Source organism: Chelonoidis abingdonii, chromosome 22 (assembly GCF_003597395.2).
Source record: "Chelonoidis abingdonii isolate Lonesome George chromosome 22, CheloAbing_2.0, whole genome shotgun sequence".
NCBI classification, from domain to species: Eukaryota; Metazoa; Chordata; order Testudines; family Testudinidae; genus Chelonoidis; species Chelonoidis abingdonii.
Genome location: NC_133790.1, coordinates 8617536 through 8636656, shown reverse-complemented (window position 1 = coordinate 8636656; position 19121 = coordinate 8617536). Strand labels below are relative to the sequence as shown.

The 19121-nt window shown below is 39.0% G+C and overlaps 1 protein-coding gene across 1 annotated transcript in view; it reads right to left on the bottom strand.

The window, feature by feature from the left end:
* Window positions 1-19121, bottom strand: part of DNAH10 (dynein axonemal heavy chain 10) — a 121928-nt gene that overhangs the window by 52844 nt on the left and 49963 nt on the right. The window contains exons 16-36 of the mRNA XM_075059969.1: window positions 18103-18254; window positions 17481-17645; window positions 16524-16731; window positions 15615-15771; window positions 14151-14627; window positions 13705-13863; window positions 12593-12709; window positions 12410-12512; window positions 12008-12186; window positions 11159-11370; window positions 10039-10195; window positions 9011-9244; window positions 8781-8903; window positions 7995-8228; window positions 7242-7465; window positions 4159-4428; window positions 3898-4081; window positions 2913-3047; window positions 2024-2176; window positions 1419-1607; window positions 1174-1320 (exon numbers count right to left, since the gene is read on the bottom strand). Of these exons, the coding sequence (XP_074916070.1) occupies window positions 1174-1320; window positions 1419-1607; window positions 2024-2176; window positions 2913-3047; window positions 3898-4081; window positions 4159-4428; window positions 7242-7465; window positions 7995-8228; window positions 8781-8903; window positions 9011-9244; window positions 10039-10195; window positions 11159-11370; window positions 12008-12186; window positions 12410-12512; window positions 12593-12709; window positions 13705-13863; window positions 14151-14627; window positions 15615-15771; window positions 16524-16731; window positions 17481-17645; window positions 18103-18254 (3979 nt within the window). The remainder of the gene's footprint in view (window positions 1-1173; window positions 1321-1418; window positions 1608-2023; window positions 2177-2912; window positions 3048-3897; window positions 4082-4158; window positions 4429-7241; window positions 7466-7994; window positions 8229-8780; window positions 8904-9010; window positions 9245-10038; window positions 10196-11158; window positions 11371-12007; window positions 12187-12409; window positions 12513-12592; window positions 12710-13704; window positions 13864-14150; window positions 14628-15614; window positions 15772-16523; window positions 16732-17480; window positions 17646-18102; window positions 18255-19121) is intronic.

Sequence of the window (19121 nt, the reverse complement as noted above, 5' to 3'; positions counted from 1 at the left end):
TCAAGTGCCTAATGGCAGTTAGGTGCATAAGTACCTTTAAGGACCTTGCTCTAAGACTTTCAAACAGATACACAAAGTATAAGGGGGGGATGGCTAGCTCAGTGGTTTGAGCATTGGCCTACTAAACCTAACGTTGTGAGTTCAATCCTTGAGGGGGCCACTTAGGAATCTGGGGCAAACTCAGTATGAAGGCAGAGGGCTGGACTCAATAACCTTTCAGGGGCCCTTCCAGCTCTATGAGGATAGGTATATCTCCATATACTACAGCTCAGGGAGGAGGGATAGCTCAGTGGTTTGTGCATTGCTCTACTAAACCCAGGGTTGCAAGTGCAATCCTTGAGGGGGCCATTTCAGGATCAGGGACAAAAATCTGTCTGAGGATTGGTCCTACTTCAAAATTTTTAAGGGGGGAGAGATAGCTCAGTGGTTTGAGCATTGGCCTGCTAAACCCAGGGTGGTGAGCCCCCTCCTTGAGGGGGTCACTTAGGGATCTGGGGCAAAATCAGTACTTGGTCCTGCCTGTGAAGGCAGGGGGCTAGACTCAATAACCTTTCAGGGTCCCTTCCAGTTCTATGAGATAGGTATATCTCCATACATTACATTTTCTCAGGGTGGGATAGCTCAGTGGTTTTCACATTGTTCTGTAAAACCCAGGGCGGTGAGTTCTCCCCTCAAGGAGCCCACTTAGGGATCTAACACAAAACTAGTACTTGGTCCTGCTAGTAAACACAGGGGTCTGGACTCAATAATCTTTCAGGGTTCCTTCCAGTTCTATGAGATAGGTATATTTCACTTACAAAGTAAACTAAGGGTTAAAAGAGCCATACTCCTCCTTTTATCTGCAGTTTGCTGATAACATGGTCTTCCCCATATTGATACACCCTTTCCATAAGCACTGCATGTAAAGAGGTGGTATCTGAACATTGTGCAAGGAATGATGTTGCTCAATAAGTAAATCATTAAGTGGGAAGACAAATGCCACAGACAGGAAAGCATCCCTATTTGTGTAGCAGATGTACAAACGGCATTCTCGATACAACCAAAGATACTATCAATGAACTGCTACATACAGTGCTACATGCAGATTCACAGAAGGTGGTAATTTCACTAAACCTTTGAGAATTTACCCCAGTCATATGAGGGCAGTTCCTCAGCTGAACACAGTAAGTCTACCTCATTAAGATCAGGTGATCCTCTCTTCAGTTCTCCAGCCATCACAAGTACAGACTTGAGAGCACGCAGTCCAAAATCATAATGATGCTGTTTAGAAAGTTGCTCTCTTGCTAACTTGTATAATACTGTCATCTTTTTGGCAAGGACCTATGAGAGAGTGAAGACAGAGAATCATAAGAAAGAAGTCCCAAGCCACACACCACACATGTACATGTTTTACTTTACTTTGAGTAAACTTTCCCTACCTTTGCCAAAAGAAAACCTTCAGAAAAGAGCATGATTTCGCAAATTTGCTGGAGATCTGGTACAATCACAACCACAGGCCTGAATAAAGCTTTTACAGATTCAGGGAGCTCAGTACGGCCAGCATACCCAGGATTCATGGTTATAAAAATGCCCATTCGTGCATCCAGGGAAATTTCCTGCCCTTCAAACTAAAACATAAACAAATGTCAGACTATACTGACCCTGACTTAAAAAGACAAAATGGCAAAAATGCTTTGCACTTCTTTACTATACCTTTTACCTGAGGATCTCAAAACTTTATGATAAATAATACATTAAGCCTCACAACCCCTACGTCAGGTAGGTAGGCAGATGTTATCATTCCCATTTTACAGACAGGGAAACTCAGGCACAGAGTACTTAAAGGGAACTGCTCATTATCTCTGAAAATCAGGCCAATTATTTAAGTGCTTAAATATGCACTTAAGTACCTAACTCTTAATACTCAAGTGTGATAAGCTGGCACAAGTAAACTGAATCTTATGATAGCCTCCCCGAATCCCATGCCTTAAGTACAAGACTGGCCTTCTTTCTCAAGAGGTTTTGTGTGTGTGTGTGTGTTTACCTGAAATGTTTTCAACTGATTCATTAGAGCATTTCGTATTGTCTGGATCTGAGAAGAGATGACTGAAAGCACAGAAGCATCTATACGATTAAATTCATCAAAGCATCCCCATGCCCCACACTGGGCAAGACCAGAGAAAATTTTACCAACTGCCTGAAAACAAAACAAAAACAGCACAAAAAACCATTCAGCATTAGCACATTTTGGCATATAGTACACCTGTAAAGGACTTAACAAAGCTTATGGATACTTGTCTGCCTTCCCACTCCAAGGTCTATTGCTAGGCTTATTCACTCTATGCTGGTGGCCCACAATGAGCTTAGAACAGGGGTAGGTAACCTATGGCACGGGTGCCGAAGGCGGCAACGTGAGCTGGTTTTCAGTGGCACTCACATTGCCCAGGGCCTGGCCACCAGTCTGGGGGACTCTGCATTTTAATTTAATTTTAAATGAAGCTTCTTAAACATTTTAAAAACCTTATTTATTTTACATACAACAATAGTTTAGTTATATATTATAGACTTATAGAAAGAGACCTTCTAAAAATGTTAAAATGTATTACTGGCATGTGAAACCTTAAATTAGAGTAAATAAATGAAGATTCGGCACAGCACTTCTGGAAGGTTGCCAACCCCGGATTAGAATCTTATCATCTAGCCACTAATTCTCACTGTTACAAGGCAAAGCCAGAATCTTGAGCTCCAGCCACCTCAGGAACTTAAACAAGAAACAACATTTTTTTTACTATATTTCATTTTCAACTACATGGGATTTATTTGTAACTAGAAGAGGTCTTCTTCGAAAGCTAATGCCAAGTCATTTAGCCTGGTCTTTGTGCATAATGGTGCTAGTATCCTGTTACCAGAGGACACAGCCTTCTAACTCTTACTTTGAAATCCATGCCTTCGCCGCAGTTTGTTACAACACACAGCAAGCCCAGGGCTTTGGCCAGATCCTTGGTTGTCTCCGTTTTCCCTGTACCTGCTGGCCCTGCAGGTGCTCCTCCCAAAAACATGGATAGAGCCTTTTGGAAACAAACCACAAAAGCAAGGCTGAATGGAGCAGGGTAACACACTGCAATTCAGCTCAAAGGCTTCCAACAAACATTGTCAAGAAAGTCATCATGTTTGCTCAATAAAAAAGTTATGCAGGTTCCTTACATGCCACAATGTAGCGTGTGTGTGTGTGTGTGTGTGTGTGTGTGTGTGTACACATACAGTACAATATAGTTTAGCTATGTGGATATCATATGAACTGTTATACCTCAGCTAGGGTTGGCTTGTTTAGCAAATATACTAATTAGAGGACAAGCATCACACTCATGAATTGTGTGATTCATTTCTGCTTCATCCCTGTTTGTGCTCGGCCTTCACCTCCCACAGCTGCCAGGGTGCCTCTCTCCTAGCATTTCCAGTTCTGGCTGCTGCCAGTCAGCTTTTACATTGCATGCACCTCAGCAGTTTCTCCAGCAAAGATTGATACGTAAGAATGGAAAGTCAGCAGAGGATTAGGCAGAACAGAAGATGAGCACCAGAAATTAGAACTGAAAACACTGGCTGAGGTAGGAGTTTTGGCAGCCAGCAACAGAGGAACTGGAGATCTCATGAAGTGGCTCAACCATCACTGTAGTAATGCCTTAAAATGACCACCTTTCAGCCATGATTTTAACAAAACAACCAGCCTTGAAGCTGACCTAGCCTTTTACATAGTCTTTAAAAATTTCAAATCACATGAGATTTTAACTGAGTTTAAATATACTATTATATAATGTTATCACTTGTGGAAACAGAAAGGGGCAATAAAATAATCATGTTGTGAACCCCAAGAAATATATTTCAACAGAATATTATATGAAAAAGCCCTTTAATATATACCTGTGTGAGCGTTAGATAGATACGATCTGTAAGGGGAGTAATGACGAGTCTTCCATTCAAGCCCATATATTCGTAACCATAGGAAAAGGTGCCAGTGCATTGACGCACATTCAGGTCATCCGGCTCTCGATCCCAGTAAAAACGCAGCTGGCTTTCCCATTCAAACTCTCGAGCTTCCATGATGCTATAAAGGAGAAAGCAAAAGATTGTGAGCACAGAATACAATCTCTCTGCAATTATCTCAGCGGGTCAGTGGATTACCTGTCTCTTACAAACGAATCAACAATATCTCTGGCATGGACATCAATGATGAGAACAGTATTGTACTTTTTTCTGTCATTTCTATTTAATGGCTTTGTGATTCGGGTAACCAGGGCATCAATCTGTTTGTGCATTCTCTTAGCATAAAGTTTCATTGCCTGTTTTTCTCCTTTCTTCACTTTGTGAAAGACGTCTTCCACCTCCCAGGTCCACCAGACCTGATTAGCAGCCAGCACCATCATGCCTTGATACATCAACATCCAGTCAACTCTATGGAAAACATGGGATAATATATTTGAAAGAACAGTTCCACCCTGAATTTTTGGAACTGTGATATCAGTCTGTCTCTCTAGAGACAAGACAGCACTCTGCCAAGGTGTCAAATACTATTTTAAAAAAATTAGGAAATTCACCACAACAAAACTAACTTGTAGTTAAAGGTTACTAAGTGCAATTCATAACAAGACAAGAAATACCATTACATACATCATCAACACTAAAAACTAGGGCTGTCAATTAATCACAGTTAACTCACACGATTAACTCAAAAAAATTAATCGTGATTAAAAAATGAATCATGATTAATCGCTGTTTTAACTGCATTGTTAAAAAATAGAATACCAATTGAAATTTATTAAATATTTTTGGATTTTTTTTCTACATTTTCAAATATATTGATTTCAATTACAACACAGAATAAAAAGTGTATATGGCTCACTTTATATTATTACTTTTTTGTTTCAAATATTTGCACTGTAAAAATGATAAACAAAAGAAACAGTATTTTTCTGTTCACCTCAAACAAGTACTGTAGTGCAATCTCTTTATCGTAAAAGTGCACCTTACAAATGCTGATTTTTTTGAGTGTTTTGCACTCAAAAACAAAACAATGCAAAACTTTAGAGTCTACAAGTACACTCAGTCCTATTTCTCGTTCAGCCAATCACTAAGACAAACAAGTTTATTTACGTTCACAGGAGATAATGCTGCCAGCTTCTTCTTTACAATGTGACCTGAATGTGAGAATAGGCATTCACACGGGACTTTTGTAGCCGGTATTGCAAAATATTTATGTGACAGATATGCTAAACATTCATATGCCCTTTCATGCTTCAGCCACCGTTCCAGAGAACATGCTTCCATGCTGATGATGCTCGTTAAAAATATAATGCATTTATTAAATTTGTGTCTGAACTTCTAGGGGGAGAATTGTGTCTCTGGCTTTATTTTACTCACTTTCTGCCATATATTTCATGTTATAGCAGTCTCAGATGATGACTCAGCATGTTGTTCATTTTAAGAACATTTTCACTTAAGATCTGACAAAACGCAAAGAAGATATCAATGTGAGATCTCTAAAGATAGCTACAGCACTCGAACTAAGGTTTAAGAATCTGAAGTGCCTTCCAAAATCTGAGAGGGACAAGGTCTGGAGCACGCTCTCAGAAGTCTTAAAAGAGCAAAACTCTGATGCAGAAACCACAGAACCCAAATCACCAAAAGAGAAAATCTGCTGGTGGCATCTGACTCAGATAATGAAAATGAACATGCATCGGACTGCACTGCTTTGGATTGTTATCAAGCAGAACCCGTCATCAGCATGGAGGCAGGTCCTCTGGAATGGTAGTTGAACCATGAAGGGAGATATGAATGTTTAGCGCATCTGGCATATAAATATCTTCCAACATCAGTTACAACAGTGCCATGAGAACACCTGTTCTCACTTTCAGGTGACATTGTAAACAAGAAGCAGGCAGAATTATCTCCTGCAAATGTGAACAAACATGTTTTTCTGAGCGACTGGCTGAACAATAGGACTGAGTGGATAAAGCTTTCATGATAAAGAGACTGCACTACAGTACCAATCTTAGGTGAACTGAAAAATACTATTTCTTTTGTTTTTTACAGTGCACATATTTGTTATCAAAAATAAATATTAAGTGAGCATTGTACACTTTGTATTCTGTGTTATAATTTAAATCAGTCTATTTGAAAATGTAGAAAACATCCAAAAATATTTAAACAAATGGTAATTATTGTTTAACAGTGCGATTAATCATGATTAATATTTTTAATCATGCAGTTAATTGCAATTAATTTTTTTAATTGCTTGACAGTCCTACTAACAACCATTAAAAACTAAGGAAATCACAGGCTCTGGTTATGTACACAGTGCTGACAACAACCTTAACTCCCAGTTATGCACACAGTTGCGTAAACAGAAAAATTTTCATGGCCCAGCACCCAAGCAACCTTAGCTCTCTCCTTACAGTAAGTCTAAATGAACCTTATCCATTCAGCACACAGCTTCCCTCTGAACTGTCCATAACAATTTAACACTGTATTCTTATCTGTACAAAGGTTGTATGACATGAAGCCTCAGACAAGCATCATATCAGAAATACTTTAAAAGTTCAAGAGTACATTAACATAATCCATCTTATCTATTGATTTATCTGTTATTGAAGAATGTATTGATCTATGTATATCATAGTGCGTATCACTGAAGTGCATAAGCACATACAAATACTCATCCAGTCTTTTTCTCCTGAGCAAAGTAATTCCACTTAAAAGTGGACAATGTCAAAGGACACAAAGCTAGTGGGTGAACAGATCCTAAATCCTAAACAAGTTCATAAAATTATTCTTTATACTGAAAAGCAACTGTTAGTGTCAGAACACTTGTCCTACAGAATAATCCCCAATACATAATCAAGGCTGTAAATTAAATTTCCAGTTATTCTTAGAATTTATAGAATTAGATTTTGTTCTTCAAATATAACACATTAAAGGCATTTTTAAAGATAACATTTTTTGAAGATAAACAGAACTACAGGGGTAGAATTAAAGTTGTTTAGATGCTGGGGATTGAGATTTTTTTTTCTGTTTAACTGTCTGTGCATGTGAGAACTGGGTGGCAACCAATTTTTAATGGACTTTTAACATACAGAGTAAGAGAAGGGAACTATATTTAAATAAAAAAGCAAGTCTCTACAACACTTTCTCTATGGTTTATGTAGACTTCAAACTATTAATGGTTTATTATGCTTCAATTGTTATCCTTATCACGGTAATTACTTCACCTGCTTCTATCTTCACAGTATCGAAAAATGGCCTCTTTAGTAATAAGTCTGTTTGTTCTTCTCATTTCAACCAGAACAGCTGTCATCCAGTTCTCAACTCGGCCTTCTGCTGCAATAGCCCGCCGGAACTCCATCACTTCTCCTTCGGCTGAAATCATGGCTGTTGCAATTTTTTCACCACTATCACCCTCCTGAAATCTCAGTGATGCTATGTTATCATACATCTGAAACATGCCAGCAGAGGAACACTTTGTACGATTTGTACTAAAGGTTCCTAAGTTCTAGATACCTCACTTAACCCCCATTAGAGTTCAGGATCAGGTTCTGAGCAATCAAATACATCAGAAAAATTATTTTTAAATACTGACAGACAGATTTTGCACAGATTTATATCCCATGAACCCAATTGCAGAGAGTGTAAATGAGCACAGAATTTGGCCCAATTAAGATTTTTATAGAAAATACAAATTTACCAAAAGTTATAGAGATGGTTATTCCATAGTAGTTTACTATGGGGTATCCTGAATCTTCCTCTGAAGCCACTGGTACCAGCCATTGGCATTGACAGGATACTGTACTGCCTGGATCACTAGTTTGGTCCAGTCTGGCAATTCTTGTGTTTCCTATGTTGCTATTACAGCATGTTTACTTTGAAAGAAACATTAGCAGGTTTTTAATAATCTGTATAGTATAGAATCTTCCACCTAAAAATCATAGTGCGCATGGGGCATTCTCATAAGCAGGATACTGTACCTTTATCATGTGTTCCTGAACGCAGAGTGGGTCACTACTACCAAGGATGCTGAGCAACTCATCATCAGATATAAAGAAAAATCGGGGGAAAGCATTCCGCTTTGAATCCAGGTAATCGTTCAAGCTTTTCTGACATTTCTCTAGACCATCACTTATCTGCTGAAGGTCTGTGAGTCGATTTGGGGCTTCACAGCATTTTTTTATCACTGGGTCTTTTACAGTGTCACCCATTATCTAGGGACATAGAAAAGAACATTTAAAAACTACTAAGGAGTAACAGTGAGGAGCAAATTGAGTTAGATTTCTCTTATGGCAATACTTAAACAATATAGGATATTATCATTATATATAGTCTCACTTTTTATTATTATTTACTATTTCTACAGTACTAAAGTATCCATGATGCCTTAGACAGATAAGTCATGAAGCGCTTGCAGCTGCAGAACCTTTATTACTGACAATGATGCAAGAAATGGAAAGGATCCAGCTTGACTATCAGATCACAGCTTAAATGTGTAGAACTGGCAATTAGGAAAGAAGATATTTTTATTTGTAAACTGATTTCTGTGCCAAGTAAGCTCACAGTCACGTTGACATTTTTACAATCAGTTTGAATAGCTGGGAGTATCGCTAGAGAGAAGTACTTGCTTAGTCGTCAGCAGAAGAAAAATGTTAGGGCACTGACATCTATCAATGGAGGACTGCAGTTAAATATGGAGCTAAAAGCAAAACATATCACATAATTCTCTCAGTCACAAACCATTACAAAACAGGTCAGTTACTTGCCCTTTTAAATATCCTGTCTATGTTGTCAAATTTTTTTGCTTCCTCTGGAAGCTGTGATCTTATATCCCCACCAATAAAGATGCTTTCCAGGTACATCCATTTCCTCTGAACCACCATCCAGACCTAGAAGAAGAGTCAAGCATTACAATCAAAGAAACAAGTTCTATGGAAAATCTTGATCATGAACAACAAAAGCTAGAGAAAAATTAATCATTCAGTTTCTTCCCTACCTCAATAACTTCACCAATCAAGGATAGAGTTTTTTCCCAGTGGTGAACTGTTGATAGAAAAGGACCTACAAATCGACTGCCTGAGATACTCTGAAGATTGACGGCATTGTCATCAAGAATCTGAGTAATTTCATCGACAGACCCCAAAATAAAGCCTCGCTCTTGAGTGCCTTTGAAATACCTTTGCACAGTGAACTTCATGTTCTCCCAAGTTTCCACTATCTCCTTAACACCCTGCATGTGAACATAAAAAAAAAGCTGTTTCAGTCCTGTAAAACTAGAGGACAGTCATTCTAACATCAAAATGAAAATTGCTCATTTAGGAAGGCTTTTACACAGATTTTTCTAGCTCTAAAGGGCAGGTCTACTCTGAACAGGGATAATGTATCCAACAGATCTGTTCTTAGTGTGCATTATGAGTTTTATCTGCTAATCTCAATGAGAGAAATAAGTTATTTCTGCTTTTTATCACTAAAGAACCAACACAGCTCAGAGAGAGATGGATTTGGCTCCATCTAGTGCATCATTAACAGAGCTATCTTCTCAGTTACCTCCAGTGCAGCTCCAGTGAAAATAATTCAGTTATGCTAGTATCACTGAAGGACTTATCTGAGCTGCAGAACCTTTATTACTGGCAATGATGCAGAAAACGGAAAGCATCCTGCTTGATTATCAGAACACAGGTCAAATGTGCAGAGCTGGCAGTTAGGAAAGAAAATATTTTTAATTGTAAACTGATTTTTGTGTCAAGTAAGTTTTCTGGTAGACAATAAAAGTGGAAAACTACCTTGACACTTCTACAATTACTTTTTAAAGTAGACTCACACTTTAAAACCCATCTGATCCAAACAAGGATCACACAAATGGCTAACATAACCTTTTTGGCAACTAAAGGTTAAACTATTTACTGCTATTCTAAATACCATTTGATAATTAAAACTGAAAGATCAAAAACAATGAAGAAAATAAAAACTTCTGTTGTCATTAAGTATCTTCAAAACAAGTTAGTTATTATTTAAAAACTTTACCTTCTCAATGCTAAGCTCTTTAACAGCAGATCCCACTATCTCATTGATAACATCTGAGTATTTGTGCAGCTCCATAGCAAACATATTCTCCAAGGTGAAAGTTGCTGTTGTCATTTCAAAACTAGTGCCAGTTCTCTCCATAAGATCTTTCCAATGCCTGGAAGAGTTTCAGTAAATCAACATGTTATAAACAAGACCAGGTTCAACTTAAAAAGCAGGGAATAATACTATCAAATGAAGACAAACTGGAGGGAACATTCATTTCCTAGACACTCCATCTTTCCATCCCAGCCAAACACCAGGTTGGGGATTGGCTCAGCAGCTAATCCTTCCCACAACTCGGTGGGGGTATGGTTTTGGTAGTTCCATGTGATGCAGATAAGAGAGATGAACTGGTAGCTTTGAGCTGTCAAGCTGTTCTAGCAGAGAAAGGGTGGTTTGAATGTCAGGGGAAGGAGGAACATTGATTTGATCAGGTCTCAGCTACCTCTGCTTGAGATCAAACGTAAGGAGCAAAACATCAGTCAGCAGCCAGCTTTGAACCAGTGGTTATCAGATTCCAACAGTGTTTCTAGCATTCCAGACTAGAACTACTAGCATTAGACGCTAGATCAGTAGTTATAATATCTATAACATGTAGTGGTACATGTTCATTTGAGCGCACAGAATAGGTAATTATGTGGAACTATCACATTTATATGATCAAGTGCCTAGCTGCCAGTGCAAGTGAGATAACCACATGGCCACATTTTGCATGCATGAATTTAGTGGCTAGTCAGAGATACTGAGCCTATGTGTCTATGATTTTGCTTTTGTTCATTTTGTCAAGAACTATAACACAGTAAATGTGAAAATTATTGTCAACAAATGTATAATAATGGTCCTGTGCACAATACAGTCTAGAATTATATTTCATGTTTAGAATGAGACTTCATATTTTACATAAAATACACACCATATTTACACATACTGCATCATCTTGTGTGATCTTAGTAATTGGATATCAACTATAATATGCAAAATGTTTGCATGATTTCAACATCTGAAATTAACAGTTATAACAAACAAAAATAAATGTCCTTTCACACATAGAAAATTCCTTGAACAAACTGGATCAAACCTGTCTCTCAATGCTTCATTTTTCAAATCAAGCAGCAAAGGAATGGAGTCCTTGAATGCCTTCATCTTTGCTTCCAGGTGATAAGCCACTGGCACACTGCGCACTTGCTTAGGCAGCTTTCGGAGGCTTTTAAGAAATCCTTCAATTCCTTCTTGGAGAAACTGCACATTGAGATTTACCCAAAGGGTCTGCGACCATTCCTCTTTAGCAGCCTGGAAACAAGGTAGATGAAAATATTCATAACATTTCCTTTTAAGTTACTATGAAAGGAATGTGACAACATATTGATTACTTCTACTGCAACAGTATTCAGAGGCCCAATCAGCATCAGGGCCCAAATGTGAAAGACACTGTACGAACAGCATAAAAGGCAGTCCCCTGCCTCAACGAGCTTATAGTCTGATTTAAGATCAGACACAACAGGGGAAGCAGTAATAAGAACCTGCTTTACAGAGTCACAGTCTGACTTTTAATGTTATCACATTTTAATTATTCCAAAATCCATTCAAAAAAAATACTCGTTCAAAGACCAACTAAGGGCCAGCCTGAAATCCATCTACTCACAATGAGCACTGCACGTAACCACAGGAGCAAGCCTACTGAAGTCAATGAGACTACTTGGGGGTAAGATACTAACCAGCATGAATAAGAGTATCAGAATCTGGACCTTACTACAATATCACACTTCCTGGACAAATGAGTATAACTAAAGCACTATTCAAGTGATCTACATTTTGGTAGTCAGAAGGATAAAACAATCACAACTTATTTCAGTCAAATGGATAGGAACAGACTTGACTGCAATAAAAGGGAAGTTCTATATTATACATATTTTTATAGAACACTTACTCTTTGCAACTTATAAATTTCATAGATCTGCTTTAGACCCTTCATATCCTTCTGGACTTTTAATAAGTCAGGGTACATTGTGATTGGAAGGTCAAAAAGTTTCTCAGCATTAGCCAACTCCTGACGATTTTTCTCATGTTTTTCCAATTCCTTATCAAAAATATCTAAGAGTTCCAATCCTGTAAAGAGAAGGAAAGTCTGGTAGACAAATATTTTTCATGGGTTATGATGGATTAATAATGCACCATTTTTGTATACACAAATTCTTCAAATGTCATATTTATTGTTTAGCTTGTATTTTAAGAGGGGAAAACATTTTGAAAGTACATAGGTTTCTGTTTTGAAGTGTATCAGGCTTCATACTACTTTAAGATGTAACTACAGAGACATAAGTCTTCTTACCTTTGTCAAGATTCTCACCAACAGCACCAGGTCCCTCAGTAGAAAATCTGTGGAAAAAATCTGCTATCTGGCTACTGTAGTCTCCAATCTGCTCCCTTGTAATCTAAAGGGAATATTGTTTGAATTAGGGTTTTTTCCTTCCTTTTCTAAATGCATTTTAAACATGCAAGGTAAAAATATTACCTCCGTGAATGTCTTTTTGATGCTTCCAAGGCTGTGATCAACTTCCGATGAATCAAATAAGAGGGTCTCCCACATTTGCTTAATCTTGTTGACCAGCTCTCTCTCTTCTTCAGTTGTCTAAAGAGAACACACATATGAATACAAAGTATGTGAGCCAAATCCTGAAACTCATACTCAGATGAAGAATCCTGACAGAGGATGAAATTGACCCATGGTGCAAAGGCAACACAAGACCTTCCACATCATGAAAGCCTTCCATCAGTACAGTGAGTACCCTTGAATAAGGCAGTACATGCACACCAAGGAAAGTTTCTTCTCATCAAAATGTCACAGGCTAGGGTAGATGGCCATGAGGTGAGTATCCCAGGACAGGGGTCATGAGATGGACATTTTTGCAGATCTTGTGGTTTCAACACCCACACAACTAGCACAGAGCTGCAGCTCCTATTCCAGCTCAGAGGGCAGGAAAAGCAGAAGTACACAGCAGCCCTACTCGCTGACCCTGAGTTAGAGTGGTTGATTTCACCTTCCAAACCTCACTGCACTCAGGGCCTGATCCAAAGCCTACTGAAGTCATGTTTTTCCAAACTCTTTATCAAAAATATCTAAGAGCTTCAATCCTGTAAAGAGAAGGAAAGTCTTCTAGACAAACACTTTCCAGTGATTATGATGGCTAAATTATGCACCATGTATGTATACATCTACACAAATTCCATTGATTTCAATGAGCTTTGAATCAGGCCTCCATTCTGCATAAAGCCCAGTCACTGGGCTCTATGTGAGTAGAGTGGATTTCCTCAGTGAATGGTACCACTGATTTCTGTGGGAATACCCTCACAAGTAGGAATTACTCACAGGAAAGTGCAGGTTACATGATCAGGCCTTCAGTTATGAAATATACAAAAACATTATTTAAATAACCTGAAACTGAGCTAAACAAATGAATAGCAATCTAGTAAATTTCAATCTGGGAGTAACAATGTGAAAATATTACTTTTTGATTTCTGTTAATTCAAAATAGTTTAATTAAACTTCATTTGTTTACACAAAAGGTGTTTGTATCTGAAGCATAAGTATAAAATATATATGGGATTAAACATAAATTCACTTACAGGAATGTTATATACTGCGAGTGTCCGATATCTCTCCTGAATGTCTAAATATTTCAATTCCACCTGTAGAGTCATATCTTTGATCTCTGCAATTGTGCCAAGAACAAATTTGAGATCTTCCAAAGAATCAGGAGTTTTCCTAAGGTTTTGTGATAATCTCTATAAAAGAAAATTACTTTTCAGAAACAGCATTAAGAGAATAATTAGGCAAAAACATACACAATTAAGTACAATTATATTAAGTCAGCTCATGTAAAACAATTAGATTATCTGCATGTATTTTTTTAGTTAGCAGTTAGTTAATTGATGATAAAGATGAATCCAACAATGTCTGATTGAGATTTCTTTTTCCCTCACAAAATAGGAGGGTCAGGTCATGCAACTGTGCAGCACTACTCAGAGCTGGTTAGAAAGACTGATTATCACTGAGCAGAAAAAACATCTACCTCAATTTCTTCCTGAAGACTGAAGAGTTCCTCTTTTGCAGATTCATTGAGAAGTTTTCCAAGAGAAGTCACCCAACCTTTTGCATTTTCCTGTACTGTGTAGGCTAAAGGGCCCAGCTTAAGCCTAATGCACTGTTCATCTTTAATTAAGGGCTGTTGAGTCACTTCTTGAGCTATCTTAACATAGAACTGCAACTTTTCATCAAAGGTGACACAAGCTGGTTTCTTTGCAGCAAACTTCTCCATAACAATGGCTTTATCTAATTTCCACAGAGGGCGATATCGCTTCCATCGATTCAAGTACTTGGTGAGAGAATTCAGGAGCTTGTGTATGTTTTGAGTGATGAGAACAGCCTGTTCGATTATTAGTGGGTTCTGAGAGATGTCATTAAAAAAACTCAAGGTGATGAGTTCATCTTCTTCAGCATGCTGAGGGGGGCAGTCGATACAGGTGCCGTGCATCCACCGTACAAAATGCTAGAGTTTTAGTATTAAAATAATAGTGTATTAATGGGAGGTGGGTGAAATTAGTGACAGTTGTTAGCCCTTAAGTAGAAGATTGCTCTGTTAAAATACTCAAGGTTTAATTCTGATCTGAAGTATGCAAGCATGTTGGACTTTTAAAGTTAACTGCTGGGCATTTGACAAAACAGGACACCTATGCATCTGAGATCAGAAGTGAGCTCAGAGTACATTACAGTGCCAAATGCATTCTTCCAGGCATTGTTATTTGGTCTGTTTTTTAAGATTGTCTCCTGAGGATGTCATAAGCTAGGCCAGAAGGGCAGGTACAGGTCAGTCAGGCTCAGAAAGAAAGTAGAGCATGAGCCGTCAGTTTTGGTGTGGGAAGGCGGAAGGCAGGACTGACCAGTATTTATATTTTTAGGGGGGGTCTTGTCTGTTCATCAGTGCAGGGTAGGATTGCTCCTAGAACATTGTGTTTCTTTTCTGAAAAGAAGCAGTGAGCATCCTACAATTGTGAACAGACCCCTGGCCAGATACTATATCCCATTGAGGTAGTATAGGAGTTATGCACCTTTCTGAGTGCTGGGTAAATAGCCTGCCCTGCTGCTTGTGAGGAGGTCGGTGGTTATAGGAAAGGTTACCTACACCTCTTTTTCTCCAAGCTCACATATGCACCAGAGGGCAGGGTCCAGTCTTAACTGTATTTGGATGCTATTTCCCTGCTGGTATTTATACATGTATAAGATCAAATCCTAAAGTTCTTACCAAGCAAAACTTCTGATGAAGTCAATGGGAGTTTTGCCTGAATAAAAACTGTATGAAGATCTGAGTTTGGTCTTTTGTCATTAGCACAGTTTGTAAAATAAAACAATGCACTGAATATTTTTATTCCAACCAATATAATCGAAATCTTCCCCTTGACATATGTTCCCATACAAACATAAAGCAAGACTAACTCATTGTGTCAAGAAGCCCTGAATAATCTTTATCAATAATCACCTTAGTGACTTCAACACAGTCTCTGATACAATGAACACTCATTTTGTCAATTTCACTGGCATTAGGATGCAGGATTATCTCAGGAGCAGATAAAATAGTTTCTGTTTGGAACAGTGGGACATCCCGAAGAACAGCTGCATTAAAAGTCTGCAAATTCCTGCCCAAAAAAAAGAAAAACTCAGACAATCGTAATCCTGCATTTTATAGCATCATAGATAGGCACAGATATGTGAATAAATAGCAGGAATTGCAGGCATGAGGTCAAACTCTCCCCTCAGATGTGCAAATCGCTCCCAGTTAAGCCATTCAACACTGACTTCAACAGGAGGCCCACATGTGCATCTGAGGACAGAATTTGTCTCAGTGTGCCATGTAGAGACTGGTTTGATTGGTAAACTCTTACGGGGTTGCAAGAAAACAGGCAAGAAATTGAACTCTGGTAAACTGATTTAATAATAGGAGACATCTTATCGCCTAGAGCTAGAAGGGACCTTGAATCCAGCCCCCTACCTTCACTAGCAGGACCAAGTACTGATTTTTGCCCCAGACCCCTGGGCAGCCCCCTCAAGGACTAAACTCAGAACCCTGGGTTTAGCAGGCTAATGCTCAAACCACTGAACTATCCCTCTTCTTGTTAAACAGTATGGTACTACAGAAGCTCTTCTGTTACTAGCTTGGTGAATCTAATTCTAGAACAAACCATCAGCTTTGGGGATTGTCTGCCCTATTTCTTGCAGTCTCCCCTACTGTAGCATCCTCAGTGTGGGCCATTCAGGCACCTAGTCACTGGGGGGCTGGATTAAATTTTAGCACCTATGAATTTAAAAACAACTGATTTGAAAAAAATAAACAGATGCAAGACAGTAAATCCATTAAACATATGCAAGACAGTAAATCCACTAGACTTACTTCAGAACTAACTGTGTCAATGTATGATAGATTTTATTTTCCCAAAATGCATAATAGGGTGCTAGTTTTGAAGCTTTGCCAGTATTTGTGTTGGCAACCAGCCCTTCCATTTTTGTTAGCAAGGGTCCAATGGCAACATACTTTCTAACAATGTGTTCCACGTCTTTAGATCTTTCGCGCTTAATATGCTCAAAGAATTCCTTCACTCCTATAAAATTTTATGAGAGAAAATTATTATTTATCACTATTTAGTTGTAATCGTAACAGTAGATTAACAAAATAATTAGTTGGGATTTATCTTTGAACAGTAAATTCATCTTGTAAGTTTATTTAGAATTTAATCTTCATTATTATATTAATACCTCAGACCTTTTGGTGTGTACAGATTCAAGAATCCCAAACTTGACTAAGACAGAGATTTTTACATATCGCAGTAACATTTTTAATTATCAGAGACATTCTGAAACAGCTAAACTCCACTAGTTCATGCTAATGACTGAAAGACCTGCTATGATGACTGAATTTCACAAATGAGTAAAAGGCAACTCCAGCCCCATCCTCTATAACTGCAGTCTCCCTGACAGAATTTGTGCAGTAGAGCTGCACAAGAGGACAGGAGACACTGTATATAGGGGACTGCAGCACCAAGGAAGCCCCCACACAGCAGCACATGGTGGAGGTAGGGGAAAGGCCAGGACATGGATGACCAGAATAAAGCCAGATACCTGTTAAAAGATCCACTGCTATGTAGATCTTCATGTCTCACAACCACCAGCAGAGATATTGAAGCTATGCTTGTACTCCCTTCACTGTACTATGACACTATACTGTAATTAGCCTTGGGAAGTACTTAATATTGTGTTCTCTTGGCAACAATAAAAGAGATGTAGCAAGGACACCACTTCAAAAAGACACTTCACAAAGCTGAGAAATGAGAATACAAAATATAAGACCTACCAGGAAGTTCATCCTCATTTTTCAAAGGTGGGGATTTAAATAGATTTGTTGATTCTATTAATAAAAGCTTGTTGTTTATATCTCCAGCATTCTTATGAATCTGATATACAAGCGATTCAAACTTCCCAATAGCTTGTGTGCATCGAACAATATAGTCACCAATACCTTGAAAATAACATGTGTCCATTTTATTCTCCATCTTCAACATATTTCATTAATTAGCCAATCTAAGCTTCTAAAAGAGCAATGTAGGCAGTGCAATGCCCATTCCTTCTAAGACCAAAAGGTCACTGTATTAACATGTCATGTATAGGGGATGCAATTCCATATTCACTGGGGAAGACTAGAATGTACTTCTTTAACAGGCACTGGGTCAGGCCAATGGACTGCATCATATTTTCCACAGGGTAACAGTCTGTATTCCTAAACCTGGACTGTGCAACAAAGCTACCACAGTTCAATTTATGATATCATTGATCTTGAGCTGTAGTCACTTCTGCTCAGTATTTTAGATATAAGAAACTGCTATTAGTTGACAAGAAAAAGAAAAATGTATAGCCTGGGAGATGTTTTACTGAAAATTAATATCTAAAGGACATTTTTAAAATATCATCTATATTACCTAAGGAGTTCCAGTTGAGTCTCTTGTACCCTGATCTAAATACTCTCCAAAGCTCTTGAATATGATCGTCAAGAAGCTGGATTTCTGCTTCATCTAGTGTTTCCATTAATTTGTGATAGTGATCCAACATCTGTTTCATTCCGTCTGTGTATCTAAAGAGAGTCACAAGCATAATGCAAAACATTACAATAAGGGTATTGCCTAGAACATCTGAAAACCTAATTTTGAACCCAGATATGGAGTGCTACACTGGTAGTTTTCCCAAGATTAACAATTTAGTCACCTAACTAAAGACTACTGGCACCTCTCCTCTCTGTCATCCTGCTTACACATCAATGCGATTGAAGCTTTGTAGTTAGGAGGAAGTGGTAGATATGGTATATCTTGACTTTAGTAAGGCTTTTGATACTGTCTTGCATGACCTTCTCTTAAACAAACTAGGGAAATACAACCTAGATGGAGCTACTATAAGGTGGGTGCATAACCAGTGGTGAGCTGGAGCTGGTTCGCACCAGTTCATAAGAACTGGCTGTTAAATTTAGAAATTGGTGTAGAACCAGTTGCTAAAGGGGCGGGCGAGTGGACAAACTCCGGTCCATGGGCCACATCCAGCCCACAGGACCGTCCTGTCTGGCCCTGAGCTCCCAGCTGGGGAGGTTCCCCCGGCCCCTCCCCTGCTTTCCTCCCAGCTCCAAGAGCTGCAGCATGCTGAGCTGCTGACGCTAGTGCAGCTTTGCAGATCCTGCCGCTTTGAGTGGCATGGTAAGGGGGCCGGGCCAGGGCTGGGAGGAGGGGTTGGCAGAGCTGCCCAGGGAGGCAAGTGGGGCAATTTGCCCTTGCCCCAGGCTCCGCAGGGGCCCCCACAAGAATCTTTGAGGCTCCCCCCCCGGCCCCGACCCTGCCTCCGCCTTCCCTCTCCCCAACCCCCCTGTTCCCTGACCGCCCCCCCACAATCTGTGCCCCATCCAATCCCCACCCCGCTCCTTGTCCCTGGGACTCCCTGCCCCTTATCCAACCCC